Source organism: Sceloporus occidentalis, unplaced genomic scaffold, assembly GCF_023333645.1.
Source record: "Sceloporus occidentalis isolate IW3139 unplaced genomic scaffold, rSceOcc1.0.p SCAF_6, whole genome shotgun sequence".
NCBI classification, from domain to species: Eukaryota; Metazoa; Chordata; class Lepidosauria; order Squamata; family Phrynosomatidae; genus Sceloporus; species Sceloporus occidentalis.
The window spans coordinates 2,494,983-2,515,948 of record NW_028316986.1 but is presented as its reverse complement, the minus strand read 5'-3'; the positions used below and the strand labels follow the sequence as shown (position 1 = coordinate 2,515,948).

General features: G+C 45.8%; 2 protein-coding genes across 2 annotated transcripts in view; both read left to right on the top strand.

Moving 5' to 3' along the window:
* Nucleotides 1-20,966, top strand: part of SCARA5 (scavenger receptor class A member 5) — a 139,153-nt gene that overhangs the window by 111,334 nt on the left and 6,853 nt on the right. Inside the window, exon 8 of the mRNA XM_089528720.1 lies at nucleotides 19,819-20,016. Coding sequence (XP_089384846.1) covers nucleotides 19,819-20,016 — 198 coding nt within the window. The remainder of the gene's footprint in view (nucleotides 1-19,818; nucleotides 20,017-20,966) is intronic.
* Nucleotides 15,291-19,422, top strand: LOC149310322 (uncharacterized). Its single transcript, XM_089531144.1, has 3 exons — nucleotides 15,291-15,697; nucleotides 17,341-18,080; nucleotides 19,394-19,422. The coding sequence occupies exons 1-3, from the start codon at nucleotides 15,291-15,293 to the stop codon at nucleotides 19,420-19,422; spliced, it is 1,176 nt and encodes a 391-aa protein (XP_089387270.1).

The window sequence follows — 20,966 nt, the reverse complement described above, 5'->3', positions numbered from 1 at the left end:
GCAGAGGAAAGGGAAAGTGCACAAACTGCTAGCGCTGCTCTGTCTGCCTCAAGAAAACAAACCATGCGCATATTTGGTCAAAAATATATTTTTTTAAAATATGAAAAGGGGGGGGTGCCCTGCCTTTGACCTGACCTGACATTTCCTCCTGCTAGAGGAGCTTTGCCATTGCCTTCCACTGAGGCTGAGAGAGTGTGACCTGTCAGTTCCAACTAAAGTAGACCCATGGAATGAATTGGGAATAAAATGGAAATGCAGCGCAGGCATTCCTGTAGCATCCTCATATAACACAAATAATAATAATAATAATAATAATAATAATAATAATAATAATCCAGCAGCAATAGGAAAGTAGAACAAGCAAGCACCCAAAAAATAATGCGCATAACTTGTCAAAAGAGGCTGATTTCCCTACATGCCCCAGCTTGGACCCACAGCCCTACTTCCCTGGGCAATCCTCCTTCCTTCCGACCCTCACCTCCCTTTCAGCTTTCTCCACCACCCCCCACCTCCCTCTGACAATAATCCAGGAGCAAGATGAAAGTAGAACAAGCAGCCTGATTTCCCTACATGCCCCAGCGTAGCCCCGCAACCCAATTCCCCCTGGAAATCCTCCTCCTCCTCCTTCTTTCAGACCCTCTCCTTCCTCGGGGATGCCCACTGACCCTTTCCCCCAGCTCCTTCATCCTCCTCCTCCTCCTGCTCCGTTTTAGGATCCCCTCCATGGCTCCCTTCCTCCCACAGCCCCTTTCTCCTCCTCCTCTTCCTCCTCCTCCTTCATCACTTTCTCCACCCCCCACCTCTCTCTGACAGCCTTCTGCAGCCCAAAAGTCACCCCTGATTTCCGCCTTCCTCCTGTCACCCTTTGCATCCAACGATTCCCGTTTTTCGGCTCTTTCCTCCTCCTCCTCCTCCCTCCCTCCCTTCTGATGATGGGAGGGAATGCTCTGACCTCTGCCCGCCCCCTGACCCTAATCCCTCCCTAATTTGCCCCAATCATGATCGAGGACAAGTTCAAATTTCGCGTAACCTGAGTTTTTTGGGAAAAGACAGATTTTAGCCCGAATCTGGATACCTCGGTATATGGGGCATTTCCTTGTGCAAGCCCTGACATGGATTGTGATGAATTCGGATCCAATATGAACTTCACGTGCAAGAATCGCTTTCAAACCTAGGTTTTTTTGTAGTCTGAATGGCCCCTACGTGTGAAAGGGATCTAGGAGTCCAAGTGGACCACAAGTTGGACATGGGTCAACAGTGCGATGCGGCAGCTAACAAGGCCAATGCGATTTTAGGCTGCATCAATAGAAGTATAGTGTCTAGATCCAGGGAAGTAATAGTCCCACTCTATTCTGCTCTGGTCAGGCCCCACCTGGAATACTGTGTCCTGTTCTGGGCACCACAATTCAAAAAGGACATTGAGAAACTGGAGCATGTCCAAAGGAGAGCGACTAAAATGGTGAAAGGTCTGGAAACCATGACCTATGAGGGAGCTGGGGATGTTTAGCCTGGAGAAGAGAAGGTTAAGAGGTGATATGATAGCCCTGTTTAAATATTTGAAGGGATGTCATATTGAGGAGGGAACAAGCTTGTTTTCTGCTGTTTTCTGCTGCTCCAGAAACAAGGTCCTACTCTCTGGAGCAATGGATGCAAGCTGCAGGAAAAGAGATTCCACCTCAACATTAGGAGGAACTTCCTGAGAGTAAGGGCTGTTCAACAGTGGAACACACTCCTCCCTTGGAGTGTAGTGGAGTCTCCTTCCTTGGAGGTCTTTAAGCAGAGGCTGGATGGCCATCTGTCGGGGATGCTTTGATTGTGATTTCCTGCATGGCAGAATGGGGTTGGACTGGATGGCCCTTGCGGTCTCTTCCAACTCTATGATTCTATGAAACCACATTCTTTCTGCAGTGTAGATCTGTGACTCTGTGGAATTTGCTTATATATTGGGTCAACATTCAATAAACGATTGACTGGATCTAATCTAGTTTCAACAGTATCTTGTACACTGTTGTATGAAATTTCAGTGCAACATTTTTGCTTTTTGAGCTAAAAACGGGGTTTGCATGAAAAATAAGTTTGGTTGTTGGTGGGTTTTTTTGGGGGGGGGGTTGCTAAAAAAGATGCATGAAACTTCACCTAATCTTGCCCAGCAGAAGGAAGGTTTTCAGAATGATTCATTATTGCAACTAGCACATAATAATTAAAAGATCAGCATCGCTAGGCCTAGGGCCATCTTGTCAGTGTAATATTATGCCAGCTGCAAAGAGTCCCCTTAACTCAATCAGGGCCTCTTTGAGCTTTGTTAAACTACGAATCTTGAAATCTGGAATCCCTTCCAAACTTGTGCAATTGTTTTGCAACCAAAAAATCCCCACATTTTGCAATCCCCTCGAAACTCAGATACCCACGCATCAACTCAGGGTCCTTAGCAAACATTTAGGCACAGGTTTGGAGCAAATCAGGCAGTGTTGGATTTGGGTTTGTTTCCTAAGAAGCTTGTGTTGATACGCATATACAGGACCCTCGTGAAAGTGTGTGGGGGGAGGGGACGCAAATAAAAAAAACATATTTTTTAACATGAGAGACCACCTCTTTAGGAAACTCTAGGTCCTTCAGTGCAACTCTGTGGTCAACGTCTGCCAAAGTTGACAAAAAATCACACTGGAGGATCTACAAATGTCTTGAGATGTATTTTCTCTACGACTCTCTACATCCTCCAGCATAACTCAGTGGTCAATTTCCAGCAGAATTTCTCTGGAAGCCCTAGGGATTCTTAGAGATAACATATTAATAAAATCTGCAAATAATCAAGGCCTTAAATGTCAGAACCGCAAATGTGGATGGCCAACTTTATCTCAGTTTTAGGTGCAAAAAAAGGGGGGTGGGGGTGGGAGGTTGTTGCTGCAAAAATAATTGCAGAATTTTTATATACCATATATATTCTACCTCATGTATCAGTCGAGGGCAGGTTTTGAGACCAAAATTAGGAATTTTGATATGACCCATATATAAGTCGAGGGCATGGAACAAAGGATGTAAAGGATGAAGGAAAGGAAAATGATGCCAAAGAGTGCTTCCGTTTTCCTGTCCAAGCGTTCAGAAAGGCCAGAAGCAGTGTCACAGTGGAGAGAAAAGAGGAGGTTGGTATTTCTTTTGGGTTCTCCTAGGATGGACTAAGCTCTTACCTTTTGTCACTCTACTCAGAGACAGAGAAGGATCCTATTTTGAGTTAAGGTACACCACTTGCATTGACCCGTGGATAAGTCGACCCGGGGTTTTGGGGTCATATTTTTTTTACTCAGGCCTGGTAGAAATGGGTGCTTTACAGTGGCCTGGGGGCAAAATTAGGGCTAGCTAGTACTGGGCGTCCACACGTGCCCAGCACAATCTTGCCATGACCCCATCCACTCAGGGCACGGAGTGATGATGTCCATGCAGTGCAGCACCCAAACAGCGCTGTGCCACACAGAGGTCATCATCGCGCACGACTGTGGCAATGGTGCCCCACGCATGGCTTAAAAAGGGTTCTTTTTAGGCCTCCTGGAGTCTGTGCCATTTGGTTGGCATGGTCTCCATCCAGGGCAGAAAGGGGCGGCATCTTGCCAGCCCTTTCACCCCATCTGCACAGCCCCTCAAATTTCTAGATGTATACATGAGTATATACAGTAGGTTTGGAGGGGATTCCAGATTTCAGGATTTATAGTCCACAAAGTGGCCTTTCCACCCTCCTCCTCCTTCTAGAAAGCAAAAATGAACTTCCTTGATGCTTGGAGAGGTGTGTGAATGCTCTCTCCCTCAGCCTCTCTGTCCAGAACTAGCACAAGTTTGTGTGTCTGTGTGTGTTGGTGTGCTAATTCCATCCCCCACCCCCATTTTGCGTAAGATCCAAGAAATCTGGACGGCTTTTGTTCCTCTCCGTATTTGTTTTTATTAAGCCCATTACCTCCCCCCAATCCTGTACCGAAAGGAAAATCTGCAAAAAAGAAATAAACAGGCTTGCTTAGCAAAACAAGCTCTCCCTTCCCTGCAGCTGCACCAAGATATCATCAGCTCCCTTTAATTGGGACCATGTGTCTCTTAGGGAAGTGGGAGATTTATATACTCTTGCAAGGAGAGGGGGGTTGCACTCTGAAATCTCCCTCCCCCTCCAAGAGACAAACCCATTTTCATCCATTTCATCCAGACCCGGGCAATGGACACCCTCCAAAATGTTGGATGGCAACATTTCTTAGATAGACAGAGCATGAGCCTTTCATTCTTGGGAGTTGCGCCACTCCTGGCTTTCAGGTGGCCCAGCTAACCTCGGGCCCAGTCATAGTTATGTTTTTTGCATGCGTCCATGAATCAATTCAGAATCAATTCATTATGTTTTAAGGCAGTGAATCTTTCCGTGGCATTTAATTCCAGTCTGAAGTTCCCATCCACCACCGGTCTGGATTAAAATGGAGGCACCTCCGTTTCCTGAATGGTGGCTGTGCGAGCCAAACCGATCTGATGGCTTACTCAAACTAGAGATGTGGATCATTGTGGTTGTAAAAAAAGAACTGCTAAGGGATCCGGTGCCAAATGCACCAGTTTAAATGGGGTTTTTGTTTGCCCCCTCCCCCCCCCCCCGGCAAACTGCACCAAGTAGAATTGGTGCAAGTCTGAACTACAGGGAAATAACCCGGTTTCCTAATCTGTGATTGTATAAAGTTCAGACTAAAAACCATGATGGATTCATCATCCCACTAACATCTGAGGTCACCCACATCTACTGCTACCCAAATGAAGCTTGAAACATGGCTTATAGAGTCCTGGGATCCTAGAGTTAAAGGGAGTCCCTAAAGGCCATGGAGTCCAACCCTCTGCTCAGTACAGGATCTCCAGCCAAAGCATCCCCAGCAAGAAGCTGTCCAGCCTCTTTTGGAAGACATTCAGAGAAAGAGACCCCATCACCTTGCTAGGCCATTGGTTCCGTTGCCAAACCAGTCTTAGTGTCAAAAAGTTCCTCCTAACATTCAATCGAAATCTGCCCTCCTGTAACTGAAAACCATTAAGCCTGGTCTGAACCTCTGGAGCAGCAGAGAAAAATACCATTGTTTGAATCTACTGGTGGCATGAGCTGCAGTGCACCTGCACAAGCCAATGGGTACTCATGAGTCATGTGTTGTTACCTCTGACTGCATCGGCATGCAGCCTCCAAAATCATTGGCAGCTTTAAAAGTAGCCATTTGCTTCTAAAAAAGAAAGTATTTTGTCCATTGTGCACATTTTTAAACAAAACATTTCATGACCTACATGGTTTGGCTGCAGAACGCCCAACGACAGCACATGTTTTCCTTACGTAACATGTGTCCCTTCTCAGTTTGGAACGCATTGAACATTAAACACTTAACTTTTGCACTGTTTCCAGCTTGAAAGCAGATAAGACGCAGCAGGATTTTCTGCCTCTCTCTCACCAAGCAAACTCTTGACGCAACTGGAATGGCTCATGGGACTTTGGTTTCTGTACAGACTTGACATAACTGTGTGGCAAGCCGTCAGAGTTATGGCCTTGCCTGGACTACAAGCCTTTGCACATCTGTTAGCAATTGCCACTTGCTGCTTCCACTTAACTCTCCCCGGGGTAACCATACAAAGCGGAGAACTGAAGCCACAAAGTTGTGAGTTTGATCCCAGGGCTCCAAGGCTGACTCAGTCTCCCATTCTTTTGTAGGTGGGTAAAATGAGTACCCATGGTAGAAAAGTGTGAGTACCCTTTATAATCAAGAATGGCTAAATAAGTTAGCAGTTTATATAGAAAAAGATATCCGTGCTTGTTTATTGAGCAGCAAGTCTTGGGAGAGGCAAAAGTCCACCTGCGCTGATAAAATACCTGCAAAAGAAAAGCGAAAACGTAAGTTGTATGAGGTCATTATAATTTGTACCAAGGTATAGTTAGTAATACAGTGCACCTGCATCATACGCAGGCTTGCCATACACAGACTTGAGGTCACGCGGACAGCAAGCCCTAATATGGTGAATGAGGTGCACGCTGCAGCAAATCATAACCCCCCCAAAAGTCAGCACACCCCTCAGTTACAGTATCACAGATAACAGAGCTATGAAATAACAATAATAACACTTTTTGCAGACTCATAAATATATAAACGTGGTGTAGTGGTTTGAGCATTGGACTGTGACTTTGGAGAACAGGGTTCGAATCCCAGCTAGGTTACAGAAACCCATTGGGTGACCTTGGGCACATCACACTCTCTTAGCCTCAGAGGATGGCAATGGCAAAACCCCATGATAGATTTGCCTTACAGTCGCCATAAGTGGGAAACGACTTGAAGGCACATAACATACACGCATACACACACAACCCCCCCACACACAAAAATCCCCATATATTACATGTGTGGATATACGTTAGAGAAATCCAAAATTTTAGGTATCATGTCATCATACATTATACAATATAACCAATTGCTTTTGAAAATTCTTCCAAAAGTCCGCCACGACGAATATTCCTGATTAAATTGAAAACTGGTGGTAAGTGGTTTGTTTGTATAAATAGTGTTTTTCTTTGTTGGCATATATTTAGTTAATTAAGACGATCTGTCTGCAAATAAGAAGAACTACAAAATGGTTCACTAACTCCAGATTTGCTGTCTCCATGGACTACATAGAATTCATTCAATACATCCCATGTCAACTTAACGGAGGACTTTTGGAAGGATTTTGAATAGTACCTTGTTATATTGAATTATCACATGATACCAAAAATCTGGGACTTCTGTAATGTACAGTGGGCCCTTGGTATCCACTGGAGCTTGGTTCCAAGTCCTCCCATTGATACCAAAATCCGTGGATGCTCAAGCCCCATTAAATGCAATAGTAAAATAGTGTCTCTTACATAAAATGGCAAAATCAAGGTTTGCTTTTTGAGAGTTATATATGTTTTTTTTAATATTTTCAAGCCGTGGATGGTTGAATCCACGGATAAGGAATTGGTGGATATGGAGGACCAAGCATGTAATATAGTTTTATGAGTATACAAAAAGTGTTGTTATTGTTATTCCATTGCTCTGTTATTTGTGATGCATGAACCCATCTTGTCATTATCAAGTCCTGCCATAATTCTATGCCAGCTACTTAGTTAAGTATATAGTTAACCAAGTAACCTCTCCTGGCCTGATCTTCCCCAACAAACCTGATGAAAACATGGTTCTGTTGTTGTGCCCTCAAGTCATTTCCAACATAACGGAGACCCTAAGGTGACCTGACAGGGTTTTCTTGGCAGGTTTCTTTGGAGGGGCTTTGCCATTGCCATCCTCTGAGGCTGAGAGAGCATGGCTTGCCCAACGTCACTCAGTGGATTTCCATGGCTGAGCTGGGATTCGAACCCTTGGTCTCTAGAGTCATCCAATGCTCAAAGGTTGTGAGGGGGGTTACAATTTTGGCAATTCACCTTTTGCTCTGGATTTTGCAGGACAATTTGGAGCACTTTGAAGCAGTGTCTGCTTTGCCGACTGCCACCACTGGTGCAAGTCACTAGTAAATATAACATATTATAAGATCATATAATTAATATAAGGGTCGCAGAAACCACTGGATGAGTGTGGTCACATCTTCTCAGCTGAACATAAAACAAAAATAATGACCACAGAAGGAATACATAAATTCAAATCTAGACACTGACAAAATCGAAATAGTCAAAGAATTCCCATACCAAGGGTCAAACATTGACCAGTCAAAAAATAAGAAAGAACTGGAAAAGATCCTGAAAAGTAAAGATATACAAATGAGCACTAAAGTCAGAATGCTTCAGGCCATTGTATTCCCCATCATCCCCATGTATGGATGTGAGAGGTGGACGAGAAAGGAAGCAGACAGAAGGAAAATCAATTAATTTGAAATGTGGTGGTGCTAGAGAAGAATGCTGAAGATCCTGTGGAAGACCAACAAGACAAACCAATAAGTCCATGAACAGATAAAATCATAGAGTTGGAAGAGACCACAAGGGCCATGCAGTCCAACTTCATTCTGCCATGCAAGAACTCTCCATCAAAGCATCCCTGACAGATGGCCATCCAGCCTCTGTTTAAAGATCTCCAAAGAAGGAGACTCCACCAAACGCGGAGGCAGTGTCAAACAGCCCTGACTGTCAGGAGGTTCCTCCTAATGTTAAGGTGGAATCTCTTTCCCTGTACCTTCCATCCATTACTCCTTATCCTATTCTCTGGAGCAGCAGAAAACAAGCTTGCTCCATCCTCAATATGACATCCCTTCAAATATTTAAACAAGGCTATCATATCCCCTCTTAACCTTCTCAAACCAGAACTCTCCTTGGTAGCCAAGATGAACAAGTTGAGGCTGTCATACTTTGGCCACATCAGGAGAAGGCATGGATCACTAGGAAAACAATAATGCTAGGAAAGGTAGAGGGCAGAGGAAGGAGAGGAAGACTGCAGGCCGGATAGATGGATTCAGTCAGGGGAGTCACCGGGCTTGAATTTACAAGGTCTGAGCAGAGCACAAGGGAATCTTGGGGATGTCTCATCCACAGGGTTTCCATGAGTCAGAGTCGACTTGAAGGCAACTAACAACAAAGAGTGTGAGTGTATGAGTATACTAGATAAATAGATAGATTAGATAGATTAGAGAGAGAGAGAGAGAGAGAGAGAGAGAGATGCCATATATACTCAACTTGAAGTCGACCTCATGTATAAGTCAAGGTCAGATTTTGGGCCCAAAATTATGGATTTTACCATGACCAATGGATAAGTCAAGGGTAAAACTTGGAGGCTTCTTCAGTGTGTGTCTGTGAGCATATGGCGAGAGAGACTCTCATTGAGGGTTTTTGCTTCTTCGTTTCAGCTTTGGTTTCAGCCAGTCGCGCGGGCAGGAGAGGGACTCTTAAACAAACAGCAATGTCACTCACTCACCCAGGACTCTTTCTGCTTGGCTCTTGCTTGCAAAACTCCTCTCTGCACCGCATGGGGAAATCTGAAAGAGCAGCTATCATTTTTCCATAGTGACCCATAAATAAGTCGACTTCAGATTTTGGGATCAATTTTTAGGCATAAATTTGTAGACTTATAGACAAGTATATACGGTAGATATAGTAATCGTTTTTTGCTTAGTCCAACGAACATTGCAAACAACAGCCACGCTTTCATGCAGTTGCAAGATCATAGTTGAAATTGACTAAATAAAATATATGCCTAAGCTTAAGATAAACACCTTCTATTATAAAACAGGTCACATTGCAGTAACAAGTTCCAAGTTGAAAACAAATGGAAATGGAAATGCAAGGTATGCCACTTCCCTCTAGACTGGTCCCCTGACCCCAGTAAATCTGCATTTCTGTGACGGTTCCATTGTGTAGAGCAGGTGGGAGGACAGGGTCTGCATCTACACAGTAGAATTAATGCAGTTTGACACCGCTTTAAGTGCTGCGGCTCAATGCTATGAAATCCTGGGATTTGTAAGGGGTTTTTTTTAGCCACACCAAACTACAAATCCCAGGGTTCCATAGGATGCACTCATGGCAGTTAAAGCAGTGTCAAACTGCAATGAAGCTGCAGCCAGAGTTGCTGTTCTGGCAGGTGAGATCTTCCACCAGTAACGAATCTGTCCACACTCAGAAGCTGAACTCTATGAATGTTTCTCTGGAACAAAGCCCAGGATGCTGTGCTTGAGAAGACGCATGCAAACAACTTCAAGATCTCCTTTCAGCAGAGATTGAAAGTCCAAGAGCTGCAGGTGGTTACGGCTTAATTTACGGACAGAGCCATAACCCCCTTGGGAAAGGGAGTGGAAAGTCATTGTGCTTTCCTTTGCAATCCAAACAGTGGAGCTGTCAAGCCAGGCCGCCTCGTGTCCATGGCTTGGAGCCATCCAAGCCGTTGGCCCCACTTAACCTGCCAGAGCAAAGCCTCTTGTGCTGAGTTTGTTGCTGAAAACAGTTTGGTCTCTTGCCCAGCCATGGAGATCTGCTTTGGGAGGAGGCAAGAGAATGCTAGGCTGCATTCATAGGAGTGTAGTGTCAAGAGATCGAGGAAAGTCATGGGACTACTCTATTCTGTTTTGGTGAGGCCTCACCTGGAATAATACTGTGTCCAGTTCTGGGCACCACAATTCAAAAAGGATGTGGAGAAACTGGAGCCACCAAAATGGTGAAGGGTCTGGAAACCATGTCTTATGAGGAAACTCTTAGGGAGCTGGGGATGTTTAGCTTGGAGAAGAGATGGTTAAGATAGCCTTGTTTAAATATTTGAAGCGGTGTCACATTGAGTAAATAGATGTGTGTTAATCCTTCTTTGTGACCATTTTAATGGCGGGTTTTGTGCAACGTTGTGTGAAATTGTTTCACATAATTATGTGATTTTTCCAGGATATTCACAGGATAAAGTCCCGATCTCCTTCGTGTGATAAACTCCTAAGAGCTGTGTGGCAGTGGAAGAAGCTGATGCCTTAGCAGGTGTTAGGATCTCTGTCTTTGGAGGTTTTTAAGCAGAGGCTAGATAGCGATCTGTCCCAGGGAGGGCTTGGATTGTGTCTTTCTGCCTGGCAGAAAGGGATTGGATTGTTTGCTCTTGGAGTCTCTTTCAACACTAGGATTCTGTGTATTCCTGCATGGCAAAAGGGGGTTGGACTGGGTGGCCCTTGGGATCTCTTCCAACTCTTGGATTCTCTGATTGTATCAATGATTATGCGAATCTATCCTTGCATCTAGAAGCTCCGCAGGTTGGAATCAGCTCTTTCAAATGGTCTTGCAACCTGTATCCTGGGATAGTCACTGATTCCCATGTTGGTGGGGTTATAAACCCACTCTCAATTTTCCTAATCTCTTAACTTTAAAGGAACTGTAGAAGATTCTCAACCTTGTCCTCCAAACAGACTGAAATGTGGAGTTTGGACCCCATTTTGGAGTAGACTCACTTCCCCACTGACACTGTACATGCTTGTGCAGGGACCTAGTCACACTCTGCAAACAGAGTGCTATGCTTTAATGGCCATGCCTGCATCCTCCTATGGAATCCTAGAGGAGCTCTCTGGAGGCATGCACACTGTAGAAATAATGCAATTTGACACCACTTTATGTGCTGTACCTTCATCCTATGGAATCCTGGGATTGGTAGTTTTACAAGGTCTTGAACCTTCTCTGCCAAAGAGTGCTGGTGCCTCGCCACCTACAAATCCCAGGATTCTTTCAGAGGGGGCCATGGCAGTTTAAGTGCTGTCAAACTGTATTATTTCTACAGTGCAGATGCACCCTGAAGCTTCTCCTTTGTCAGCCTAGGTGAGAAAAGGTGGCTCATCATCATCATTGATGCTACCAGCTCCAAGGGAGTTAGGCTGGCAGAGTTTGGCCTTTACTGAACTTCAGGTTGGGTGGAGATGTAGTTGGCATCCATGCATCAAGACCATTCCACCCTGAGAAGCATGTGATACAGTACAAGGCTCAAAATAGTCCATTTTCCTAAGCCTTTTGCACACTTGATTACTTCTAGACTTTCATAGAGGCATCATTCCACCTTCCAAGCGTGTTATTTATGCACCAGACAAAAGCAAATCAGATCCATTCCAGGGACGTAGCTAGGATTTTAGGAAGTCCAGACATTATAATGGGGCTTGGGTGCAGCAGCACAGCAACACACACCATTCATTTTTCTAATGGAAGGGGGTGTCTGGACCCCAAGAACCCCCCCCCCCTTGTCTACATCCCTGTCCATTCTGTGTTTATTTAAGGTTGAAGAGGCCAACATAATGTTTGGACTTCTGCTGTATACTTAGCTCCAATCATCCTTGTTCAAGAAGGAAGAAATGGCATTGTTCTGAGGACATGTTAATACAACTGTTCCAGGGTTCTCACTCTGTGTCTGTGTCTTCACGTTGCTTGTTTTCTTATGGGGACCCCATGAATTTTGTAGAGTTTTCTAGGCAAGGAGTTAACAGAGTTGGGTTTGCCAGTTCCTTCCTCTGTTTCAGAGGAAGCAATGAGCAAAACCACCTCTGATTATTCCTTGCCTAAGAAAACCCAAGAGCACCTGCTATTTGTTGACAGTCTCCCATCCAAGGACTAACCAAGGATTATTCTGCTTAGCTTCCAAAATCAGACAGGATCTAGTGCCTTTAGAGCAGCCGTCCCCAAGCTTTGGTCCTCTAGATGTTTTGGACTTCCAAATTCTTGATGGTTGGCCAAACTGGGCTAGGGCTTCTAGGAGTTGAAGACCAAAACACCTGGAGGACCAAAGTTTGGGAAACATTCATACAACTATAGAATCATATACAATCAATACAAGCTTGTTTTCTGCTGCTCCAGAGAATAGGACACAAAGCAATGGATGCAAACTGCGGGGAAAGAAATTCCATCTCAACATTAGGAAGAACTTCTTGACAGTAAGAGCTGTTTGACAGTGGAACACACTCCTTCCTTGGAGATTATGGCAGAGTCTCCTTCCTTAGGGGTCTTTAAACAGAGGCTGGATGGCCATCTGTTGGGGCTGCTTTGATTGAGAGTTCCTGCATGGCAGAAGAGGGTTGGATTGGATGGCCCTTGGGGTCCCTTCCAACTCTATGATTCTGTGATTCTGTATGGTGCTGGAGAAGAGTGTTGACGATACCATGAATGGCCAAGGAGACCAACAAATGGGTCCTTGAACAGATCAAGCTGGAACTCTCCCTGGAAGCCAAGATGATGAAACTGAGGCTGTTGTACTTTGGCCACATTGTGGGAAGACAGAATTCATTGGGGGAAAATAATAATTCTAAAAAAAGGTGGAGGGAAGTAGAAAGAGGAAGACTGCATGCTAGATGGATGGACTCTATTAAGCATGTCACTGGCCCTACATTGTGGAGACAGGTTATGGTCAGGGCAGGCAGAAACTGGTTTAATTGACCCATGTAGACATGCCCACAGTTGGAAGAGAACCCAGTGCCCATCCAGATGTATGTGTGGATATGCATCCTCAGATGCATCTCTATGGCATAAGCACAGGCTTCTGGATGCACAGTGGCACCACATGTGCAACTCTGTTTTTGCAATGTCGAAATTAATGCAGATGTTACGCATTGGACAAACCTGCCCAACTGCTCCATTGGGAAACTGATGCGTGTTAAAAGGCACAAGCAGGGTTCTAGCTAATTGTCATGCCCTGCTTCCAGAACATGAACCAGGGAGTTTATCAGACAAGGGGAATTGGAAGTATAATCCAATGGCAATCTGAAGGCAATCATGGGGTTTCACGTTATTGCGTGATAACCCACTACACACAAATTTGGGCAATGGGAAGTCAGTCCGAACACAATCATGTGATTTCACGTTATTGCGTGATAGACTGCCACACGCAAATTCGGGCAATGGCATGCTATTTTCGAGCAATGGGGAGCCAGTTTGAACGCAATGTGTATTCACATAATTGCGCTAAACTAGCGACTTTTAAGTGAATGCGTTTTGGCCCCACTTTCTTTTCATTCGAATTTAAGAGATATTCCTCCCATTTGCTAAATTCCCTCGACTCTGATTCAGAGATTGAAGCATTGGATCTACTGAGACCTGCTGCTGAACTAGAGCAGGTATTCAGCAAAGGTAGGTAGGGGTAAGTTGTCTTCTGTATCTGAACGGAAAGGACCCTCTGCCAGAGCTGGTCCAGACAGACCAGAGAGCTGGACCAGCTCTGGCAGAGGGTCCTTTCCGTTCAGATACAGAAGACAACTTACCCCTACCTACCTTTGCTGAATGGAGACAACAAAGGGAGGGTTCCAGGAGGTGTCAGCGGATTTATAAAAAACAGCAGTTCTTTAAGCGATAGCCTTGTTTAAGTATTTGAAGGGGAGTCACATTGAGGCTGGAGCAAGCTTGTTTTCTGCTGCTCCAGAGACTAGAACACGGAACAGTGGATGCAAGCTACAGGAAAAGAGATTCCACTTAAACATTAGGAGGAACTTCCTGACCATAAGAGCTGTTCAGTAGTGGAAGATGCTCCCTCGGAGGGTGGAGGAGTCTCCTTCTTTGGCGGTCTTTAAGCAGAGACTAGATAGCCATTTGTTGGGGATGCTTTGATTGTGAGTTCCTGCATGGCAGAAGGGGTTTGGACTGGATGGCCCTTGGGGTCTCTTCCAACTCTATGATTCTGTGACTATAAGTAGCAGTTGCACTGAGCTGCTGATCCATAAATTCCTTGCCCTGCCTTCCAGGTATTGTCAGAGATTATCTGACCTACCTAGCTCCCTGTTGTGTTCTTCTGTGTTTGGCCTGGACTGTGTTTGTGGACCCTAGATGCCATTTACACAGTTGCCTTGCCTGCCTGAGGTATAAGGCTGGGACTTCTACAGGAAACTCACCAGACAACATCCAGATTTATTAGCTACCTGTCCTTTTTTGTTTTGTTTTTCTTTTCCTGTTCCTGTCAATTTAATAGGGAAGATGTTTTTTCCTGAGGGAGGAGGGGATATACAGAGTCAGGGAGCAGCCATTGGAGTCGTTCAAGGCAGAGGTAGCTACGGAGAGAGATGAGACAAATAAAACATCAAGTAAGAGAAGAGCTCAAGAGGGTGCTTGTGGTCCCAAAGCTGTCTCACAGTTTAAATAGCATGGATAGCCTTGATGACAGTCTCCCTGGGTTGAAGCTACTGCTGCTGAATGCCAGGTCAGTGAATGGTAAAACAGCTGCCATTCAGGACCTGATCCTGGAAGAACAAGCTAACCTGGCATATATAACAGAGACCTGGTTGGATGAGGATGGAGGAGTTAATCTATCTCAGCTTTGCCCACTGGGTTTCTGTGTGCAGCAGCAGGCAAGATCTGGAGGGCGAGGAGGTGGAGTTGCAGTGGTATATCGTGATTCCATCCCCCTGACCAGATGCCCCTCACACAATCTATGGGTTTTGAATGGGTAGCCGGGACAGAATAGGGATTCTGTTGGTGTACCGCCCACTCTGCTACACAACAGTCTCCCTTCCTGAGCTGACCGGGGTGGTCTTGGGGTTGGTGTTGGAATCTCCATGTCTATTAGTGCTGGGGGACTTCAACATCCATGCTGGGACTACCCTTTCAAAACAAACAAAACAAGCTTCATTTATATACCGCTTCATACCGCCTAAGCAGTGTCTAAGCAGTTTACAACTGTAAGCTAATTTGACCCCAACAATCTGGGTACTCATTTTAGTGAGTTCCTCGGAAAGATGCAAGCCTGAGTTGAGCTTGAGCCCTTTTGCTGGTCTTGAACTTGCAACCTTGTGGTTTTGAGTGAGTGGCTGCAGGACAGGCATTTAACCACTGCACCACCAGGGCTCTTTCAGGAGTGGCTCAGGACTTCATGGACTCCATGACAACCATGGGTCTGTCCCAAGTAGTATCTGACCCTACACATGCTGCTGGGCACACTCTGGACCTTGTTTTTGGTGCTGGGTGGGATGATGATGATCTTGGTGTGGTGGAACTCTCCACAGTTCCATTATCATGGACAGATCATTATCTGGTCAGGTTTAGACTCACTGGGACTCAGAACCTCTGCAGGGGTGGGGGGCCGATTAGGATGGTCTGCCCCAGGAGGCTGATGGATCCGGATGGATTCCTGAGGTCTCTTGGGGAGTTTTCTGTCACCTTGGCAGGCGATTCTGTTGAAGCCCTGGCCAGCCTTTGGAATGAGGAAATGGCCAGGGCGGTGGACACAATCGCTCCTGAGCGTCCCCTCTCACGGAGTAGAGCCAAACCAGCCCCCTGGTTCTCTTCTTCCCTTTCTTTCTAAGGTTTTGGAACGGGTTGTCTATTCGCGCTGTCTTGAGTTTCTTGAAGCCAATTCCATCCTCGATCCCTTTCAGTCTGGCTTCCGCCCAAGGCATTCTACAGAGACAGCTCTCACCAAGATCTCGAATGACCTTTTACAGGCCAAGGCTAATGGCCTTTACTCTGTTCTCATCCTTCTTGATCTGTCTGCAGCCTTTGACACCGTTGATCACTGTCTCCTAATTGACATACTCTCTGACCTTGGGTTCTCAGACTCTGTTCTCGACTGGTTTAGATCTTACTTGTCTGGCAGATCTTTTGCAGTAGTTGCAGGTGGTCAGACTTCATCTCCTGTTCCCCAGGGCTCTGTTCTGGGTCCCCTTCTGTTTTCTCTCTACACACTGTCCTTAGGAAAACTCATTAGCTCTTTTGGCTTTTCCTACCATCTGTATGCCGATGACACCCAGCTGTATCTTTCCGCCCCTGACCTTTCTCCAAGGCTTGAACAGCAAGTTTCGTCTTGTCTCACAGCTGTCTCGCAGTGGATGCGCCATCGGCGTTTGAAGCTCAACATGTCCAAGACGGAGCTTCTTGTCTTTCCTCCTAAGCCCAACCTTCAACACTCCTTTTCTGTCTCTGTGGACAACATTTCTATTCAACCAGTCCAGCAAGCCCACAGTCTTGGTTTTATCTTTGACTCTTCTCTGTCGTGGATCCCTCAGATCCAGACCACAGCCAAGGCTTCTAGATTCTTTTTATACAATATTGCCAAAATCCGACCATATCTCTCCGCCTCTACTGCCAAGATCCTGGTCCATGCCCTAGTGATCTCACGACTGGATTACTGTAACGTCCTCCTGGCTGGGCTTCCTCTTTCTCACCTCCGTCCTTTAATCTCTGTCCAGCATTCAGCTGCACGCATTATCACTTCCACCCACCACTCTGACCACATCTCTCCTGTCTTGGCATCCCTTCACTGGCTCCCTCTCCCTTTCCGCATTCAGTATAAGCTCCTGCTGTCGACATTCAAAGCTCTCCATGGACTGGCCCCTCCTTACTTATCAGACCTTCTTCCTCCTCACCTTCCCACTTGGGCCCTCCGTTCTAGTAGTCAAGGTCTGCTGTCTCAGCCCAGGATTTCCTCTCCCCCATCCCGGATTCGCCCCTTTTCACTTGCTGCCCCTCACTCCTGGAACCTTCTTCCCCCACGAGACACAAGGGCCATCACTTCTTTAACCAGCTTCAAAACGGAGTTGAAAACCATCCTGTTCAGAGAAGGTTCCCAGGCATTGCATAATTGTCGCTTACTATTTGATGTTCTTGTGGTGCCTGTTTATTGAACCATTTCCTGTATTGCTATGTACTGTATATGTTTTATCCTACTTGAGAGTATGTATTTTCCCTGGAAAATGATTAACCATTCATTATGAAGCCTCGCCCTCCCTCCAGTCCATCTCCCTTGGTCCAGGCCTTGGAGGTAGAGAGGAACTGCTGGACCTCTTACCCTTTCCCTCCACCACTCCCTTCTCCTTCTGTGTCATGTCTTTTTAGATTGTAAGCCCGAGGGCAGGGAATCGTCTAACTAAAAGATTGTATGTACAGCGCTGTGTAAATTTAGTTACAGCGCTTCATAAATAAAGGTTAAATAGGGATTTGAGGTTGATGAAGCAAATGAGAAGGAGACTAGAGCGACGTTGGTGGAAGACTCGGAGTGAATCTGATCGAACACGAGCTAGAGCCTATTTGAAAGCCTACTCTATGGCAATGCGGGCAGCAAAGAAATTATTTTTTGCTGCCAGCATTGCATCTGCAAGGAGCCGGCCTGCAGAGCTGTTCCGAGTGGTCAGGAGCCTTTTACACACTCACCCTCAGGTAGAAAATGCGGACCACTCAAAGGCTTGCTGTGAAGAATTTGCACGCCATTTTGCAGATAAAATCACTCCGATTCAGTCCGAATTGGATGCTACAGTTGATACAGTGTCAGTGGATGTAACCTTGACTCCTGCCAGTCCAGTATTAATGGATACTTTTCAACTTCTGCAGCCTGATGATGTGGACAGAATCCTTGGAAAGGTAAGAGCCACCACATGTGTCTTGGGCCCTTGTCCTTCTTGGCTTATTAAACAGGCCAGAGGGGGACTGGCTGAGTGGGTAAAGGAGGTAATCAATGCCTCCCTACAACAAGGCAGAGTTCCATCCTACCTAAAGAAGGCTGTTGTGAGGCCTCTGTTAAAAAAGTCATCCTTGGATCCCACAATAATGAATAACTATCGGCCAGTGTCTAACCTACCATTTCTGGGCAAGGTTTTAGAATGTGTGTTGGCTTCCCAACTCCAGGGGTTTCTAGATGAAACGGATTATCTAGATCCATTTCAATCTGGTTTCAGACCTGGCTATGGAACAGAGACAGCCTTGATTGCCTTGGTGGATGACCTACGCAGGGAACTGGACAGGGGGAGTGTGTCCCTGTTGGTTCTCCTGGACCTCTCAGCGGCTTTTGATACCATCGATCATGGTATCCTTCTAGACTGCCTCTCTGGGATGGGGCTTGGAGGTACTGTTCTACAGTGGCTCCGTTCCTTCCTGGAAGGGCAAACTCAGAAGGTGGTACTGGAGGACTCCTGTTCAACCCCCTGGCCATTGACCTGTGGGGTCCCTCAGAGAGGTTGTCCAGAGTTTTGAGGTGTGGTGTCATCAATATGCAGATGACACTCTACTACTCCTTCCCACCTCAATCCAAGGAGGCTGTCCTGGTCCTGGACCAGTGTCTGTCTTCAGTAACGGACTGGAGAAGGGCAAACAAGTTGAAACTTAATCCAGAAAAGACAGAGGTGCTCCTGGTCAGTCGGAAGGCAGATCAGGGAATAGGGATCCAGCCTGTGTTAGATGGGGTCACACTCCCCCTGAAGACACAGGTTCGCAGTTTGGGGCTAATCTTGGACTCAGCTTTGAACTTGGAGGCCCAGGTCTCTGCTGTGATCAGGAGTGCTTTCGCACATTTAAAACTTGTGCGCCAACTGCGCCCATTCCTTGAGAAGCCAGATCTAACCACGGTGGTACATGCCTTGGTTACATCCCGTTTGGACTACTGTAATGGGCTCTACATAGGACTGCCTTTGAAAAGTGTTCGGAAAATTCAACTGGTTCAAAGAGCCACTGCCAGGGTCCAAGACACATGTGGTGGCTCTTACCTTTCCAAGAATTCTGTCCACATCATCAGGCTGCACAAGTTGACAAGTAACCATTAACACTGGACCGGCAGGAACCAAGGTTACATCCACTGTAGCATCCAATTCTGTGTTAACTGTAGCATCCAATTCGGACTGAATCTAAGTGATTTTATCTGCAAAATGCTGAGCAAATTCTTCACAGCGAGCTTTTGAGTGGCCTGCATTTTCTACTTGAGGGTGAGTGTGAGACCATACAACGCCCCTGTTGAAACAGCTTCATTGGCTGCCAGTTTGTTTCCGGGCACAATTCAAGGTGCTGGTTATTACCTACAAAGCCCTACATGGCTCAGGTCCACACTATTTGGCAGACCGTTTCTCCTGGTATGAACCGGCCCAGACTCTAAGATCCTCTGGGGAAGCCCTTCTCTCCATCCCAACACCCTTACAAACATGGTTGGTGGGGACATAAGAGAGGGCCTTCTCAGTGGCTGCCCCTAGATTCTGGAACTCCCTGATCTCCCAGGGAATGGATCAGAACAGCTCCCTCCTTGATGGCCTTCCGGCAGCAGGTGAAAACCTACCTGTTCACACAGGCATTTAGGGAATTGCTATAAGGACAGGCTGGAATGTTAGACTAGTTTAATAATTCTTTTTAATGTACTGTACGTTATTTATTTATTTTATTTTTAAAAATGTTTTTAATTGTACTGTTGTTGATTTTAATGCTGTGAAGCCGCTCTGAGCCCCAGTCCTGGGAAAAGAGCGGGAGATGATAGATAGATAGATAGATAGATAGATAGATAGATAGATAGATAGATAATTTGCCTGACCTGTACATTGCTGCATCCTGTTTGGGACTTAAGGCTTGTATTTACTAAAGTAAAGTAAGTGCTGAATTGTTTCTGTGCTTGCTCACCTGTGTTTTCTTCTCCCCTGCTCTCCCCATAGGACCTGCCCCAGAGGAAGCAAGCATCCGCCTGGTGAATGGCTCCGGCCCCCACGAAGGACGGGTCGAAGTTCTCCATGACCGAATTTGGGGGACCGTCTGTGACGACGGCTGGGACAAAAAAGATGGAGACGTTGTGTGCCGGATGCTGGGCTTCCGGGGGGTGGAAGAGATTTACAGAATGGCTGTCTTTGGGCAAGGTAAAGCCATCAAAGATACGGGCTGTTGTCAGCTTCACGGTCCACAAACTATACAGGCCAGTGGTTGCTGGTGGCTTTTGTGTCAAGAGCATTTAGTGAGTCTGCTCTGGGTTATAGTCTGAACTTTAATGGAACAATTAAAAGTTTTGGACTCTATTCCCACAAATCAATTTGCACTCAGGACAAGAGGCTACATTTAGAACAGAAACAGAATGGCTTTGGATTGGGAAGGGGGTTGGCCAAAGCTGCATTTTGTCATCCTGTCTGTTTATTTTATTTTATTATATTATATTTTGCAGAAAAGTCCCATACTGCGAAATACAGTTGGCCCTCTATATCCATGGATTTGTTATCCATGGATTCAAGCATCCATGGCTTGAAAAATATTCAAAAAAAAAGTATAAACTCCAAATAGAAAACCTTGATTTTGCTATTTTATATAAGGGACAACATTTCACTATGCCACTGTATTTAACGGGACATGAGTATCCACGGATTTTGTTATCCACAGGGGATCCTGAAACCAAACCCCATCGGATATCAAGGGCCCGCTGTATCTCATGTTTGCAATTTCCCAGGCTAAGAGAAACATGCAGAATAGCTTCAAGAACGTGAGACCTGGGTTGGTGATGATGGGCAGAGAAGGGGAGTCCCATGCATTCCAAGCCTTTCATGAAGGCCTCCTGTGGGAATATTTGTTTTACGCCATGGTTTTCTCTGCAGTGCCTTTGCAAACATTGGGTTGCAACAGTTTGCATAGTTAGGGGGTACTGGGCCTGGGAGGAAAAGGCAGAAAGAAGGGAAATGGTTTGGAACGTTACCGAGACAGAGCCTGTTGAGTGAGAGCAGAACCCCAAACTGTGAGAAGCCAGTCTCCTGGTGGTTTCTGGACCACAACTGTGTCAGCACCATTCCAGCTTTTTATCACTTCTTTTATACCAGGTGGTAAG